General features: G+C 16.0%; 1 protein-coding gene across 1 annotated transcript; it reads left to right on the forward strand.

The window, feature by feature from the left end:
• Positions 1-3,755: 3,755 nt before the first annotated feature.
• BO72DRAFT_344668 (uncharacterized protein) lies at positions 3,756-3,917 on the forward strand (the record flags this gene model as incomplete). Its single annotated transcript, XM_040940648.1, has 1 exon — positions 3,756-3,917. A coding segment is annotated over one exon (162 nt), but the record flags the coding sequence as incomplete, so codon positions are not given.

Genomic DNA, 3,917 nt, shown 5'->3' on the forward strand with positions numbered 1-3,917 from the left:
TTACAGCTGCAGAACAGATCTCTAAATACTAAAAATTTAAATAATATTTAATTATATTCTATTTAAAAGACTGTTTAAATTATAAATAATTCTGCTTTTTAAATCTATTATATTAAACTTATTATTTTATCTGCTGTTCGGGTATATTACTGCAGGCAGAATATAATAATTATTTTTAATTTTAATAATTAGTTACAGCTGCAGAACAGATCTCTAAATACTAAAAATTTAAATAGTATTTAATTATATTTTACTTAAGAGACTGTTTAACTAATAAAAAATTCTATTTTTTAAATCTATTATACTAAACTTATTATTTTATTTATTATTCGGACGTGTCGCTGCAGGCAGAATATAGTAGCTGTTTTTAACTTTAATAATTAGTTACAGCTGTAAAATAGATTTTTAGATACTAAAAATTAAACTAGTATCTAAATATATTCTAATAAGTAGACTATTAAACTTATAAATAATTCTATTTTATAAATCTTACTATTTTGTAGTTCTATTTGTTTATTTTATAATAAATAAGATTGCCGAGACAAAAAAAATAAAAAAGCTTAGTATATATTCTAATCTAGAATTTATAACTATCTATATTTATATTAGATAATAAATAGCTATTATTTTTAGCAAGCTATTACTCGCCTAATCTAGAGAATATTAATTTAATTTCTGTAGTTTAAAAATTTAAAAGCTTTTTTTTATCTAAATATTCAAAAAATATTTCTAATATCCCAGTTTTAGTATCTGAAAATATACGCGGATTTACTATATAGAATTTTACTAAAAGAATTAATTTTATCTAGTAAAATAGTAGAAATAGTTTTTTAAATATAATTAATAGCTATCAGTAGAAAATCTAGTAAATATTTAGTAAAGAATTTATAATTTAAGAAATAAGCCCTGTATTTATTAAAGTAGAAAAAAAAGATTAATATATAGCAAAAACAGCAGCTAAATTATAGCCTAATTAATATAATATATATAATAAAGATTATACAAAAATTATATATTATATAGTTGTTTTGTTTATATCTATATATAGAAGCTATAAAAATAACTATATTAAATCTAGATTATATATATTTAATAGATATTAAAATATCAAAATAAAAATACTATGAAACAGCCGAAAAAAGATATTTCTGTAAAAAAAACTATTATAAAATATAGATAATACTATAAATTATAAAAAGTCTTAACCAGAAAAGACTTTTAGATATTTTAGACTTTTTATTTTTTATTATTATTTTTATTATTATATATTTCTATAACTACTTCTACTATTCTATCTATAAACAACAAAATAGTTATCTGCTATAATAAATAACCGGTGTTACCGGATAAAAAATAAAAATAATCGGGATTATAATTCTAGTAAGCTACTAGAATATAATATTTTATAATAAAAATATAATAATTAATAGTATATTTTTATTAATTTATTAATAAACTTTTAGTATTCTAATAATAGTATTTATAATTATAGTTTTTTTTATAAAAGTTATAATATAGTATTCTATTTTATAAACTTATTTAATATCTGCAAACTATAAGATTAGTAAATATATAAAAAAGCTAAATATTTACTATAAAAAAAGATTCTAATCTACTTCTAATTTTTTATTTTAGAAATCGGTAATCTAATATAAAATTAATATTAATTTTATAATATTTTTTAGTATATTTATAGCAGTCTAGTCAATACTCAGCTAAAATTAAAAAAAAAAAAAAATTTAAATTTAGAGTATTTATAAATATATAATTGAATTTACAGACAGTATACTGCTGGTATTTAATTAAAAATACTATATTAAAAATATAACTAAATATAAACTATTTTTCTGAAGTCTAATTATAATTTTTTATATTTATTTAAAGATACTTCAGACAGAAATATATTTAAAAAAAAATACTCGGTAAAAAAACAAAAAATTAACTAAATAGATATTTTAATATATAATAAAAACTGCAGTTATTTATTAGTATTTTAGTAGTATTAAAAATTATAGTAATATTTTAACAGTACTAAAATACTAAAAAAAAGATATTATAAAAAATATTTATTTAATTAGAATATTTTTTATAAGAATTTGTTAAAAAATTAATAAACAAACAACAAACAACTATAAATACAAAAAAGTTAAGAAAATAAAACAGATATAAAAAAGAAAAAGTTAAAGTATAACTATAATATTAATATTCTGTATAAAAAAATATTATATTTTTAAAGCAAAATAGTATTAAATTATAATTATTAATCTTATTAAAACTAGCTTTTATAATAAAAATATAACTGTAATATTAATATTCTGCGTAATATAATATTATATTTTTAAAACAAAATAGTATTAAATTATAGATCTGTTTACTAATACTACTAAAATAATAATTTTTTAAGATATTTATATAATTAGAAACAGCAGTTATAAAAAAAAATTAAATATTATTAGAAAATATATAATATCTGCTCCAATAATTATAAAATTAAGTTAAAAAATTATATCCGGGGTCTTAAAAATTTTATATATTATAATATTATTAAGATTAATATTAATTTTTATTAGAATATTAGATTTTATTACTAGTTGCTGCTAAAAACAGTCGTATATAAGAAAAAGATTAATTATTATAGATAAATTTTTAAAAGCTTATAGTATTTTTAGAAGATTACTAATATATTTTTATTAGAAAGAAATTATAATATTAATAACTTCTAGCTATTCTAGTACTTAAATCTTTAGAATCTTGCTATATTATAGGATAGTAAGAACTAGTTTTAAAATCAGAGACTGCTATTGTTCTATACCTAACTGACCTCTTTCATCCTTACAATTTATTTAATTTAAATAAATAACTAAAAAAAATAAGTTTATTTTAAGCTGCTGATAGACTAATTTTTTTATATAATTATATACTATCTTAAAAACCATACTTAAAAAAATTCTTATTAAGAAAAAACTACGAAAAACTAACTTAATAATTATTTCTATTATTTTTAATATTAGAAATATAAAGATTCTAATCTATATTATAATTAATACCAGATACTATATCTTAAAAGTAATAAACTAAAGCTGGACTAAGACTTATTAGTTATTATTATATTCTTTAAAAGTTTATAAAATAATTATAGGATTCAACAGCTGATAGAAAAAATTAGATTATATTATTTATTATATCTAAATAATTCTAAAAATCTATAACTATATTAAAAAAGATATATTCTTTTTAATTATCTATTTTATCTATTATTTAATTATTTTTAGTTTTCTATAGCTAAAGATTTATAATCTTTATACTAGTTGATTTATATATATAATTTAGTTTATCAGCCAGTACTGTTAGAATTATTATAATACTTTATCAAGACTTCAGAAAATTAGAGTATTATATAATATATTAATAAAAGCCTATTCTAAGAATATTATATCTTTAGAAGATCTAATAAAAAGAAATATTTATTTTATTTTATTAGTTATATATACTATTTATATATGCTACCACTATCTAATATTTATAATAATAATAAATCAGATTAATAAAATATTATAAATCTTAGTTAAATTAGAAAAATAAATCTTGCTTAAAAAATTTAAAAAATTTAAAAAATATTTTTTTTTTAAAAAAACTGAGAAGCTACTTTTATATTAAGATTATAATTATATTATTATTCTAAAAACAGAAAATCCCTGCTGTTTGGTTTCTTATATAAAATATTCTAAAATAAATTATAAGCTCTAAAAGAATAGTTTTTAAAAAATCTAAAAAAAAGCTTTATTTATTTAAACTTATTACCAATCACCTTTCTAGTACTATTTATAAAAAAGCTAAGAAAAAATCTAAGATTTTATATTAATTATTATACTTTAAATACTATTTCTATAAAAAATTATTATCTGCTTCTGCTTATT

The sequence above is a fragment of the Aspergillus fijiensis genome (genome assembly GCF_003184825.1).
Source record: "Aspergillus fijiensis CBS 313.89 unplaced genomic scaffold BO72scaffold_100, whole genome shotgun sequence".
Lineage (NCBI taxonomy): Eukaryota > Fungi > Ascomycota > Eurotiomycetes > Eurotiales > Aspergillaceae > Aspergillus > Aspergillus fijiensis.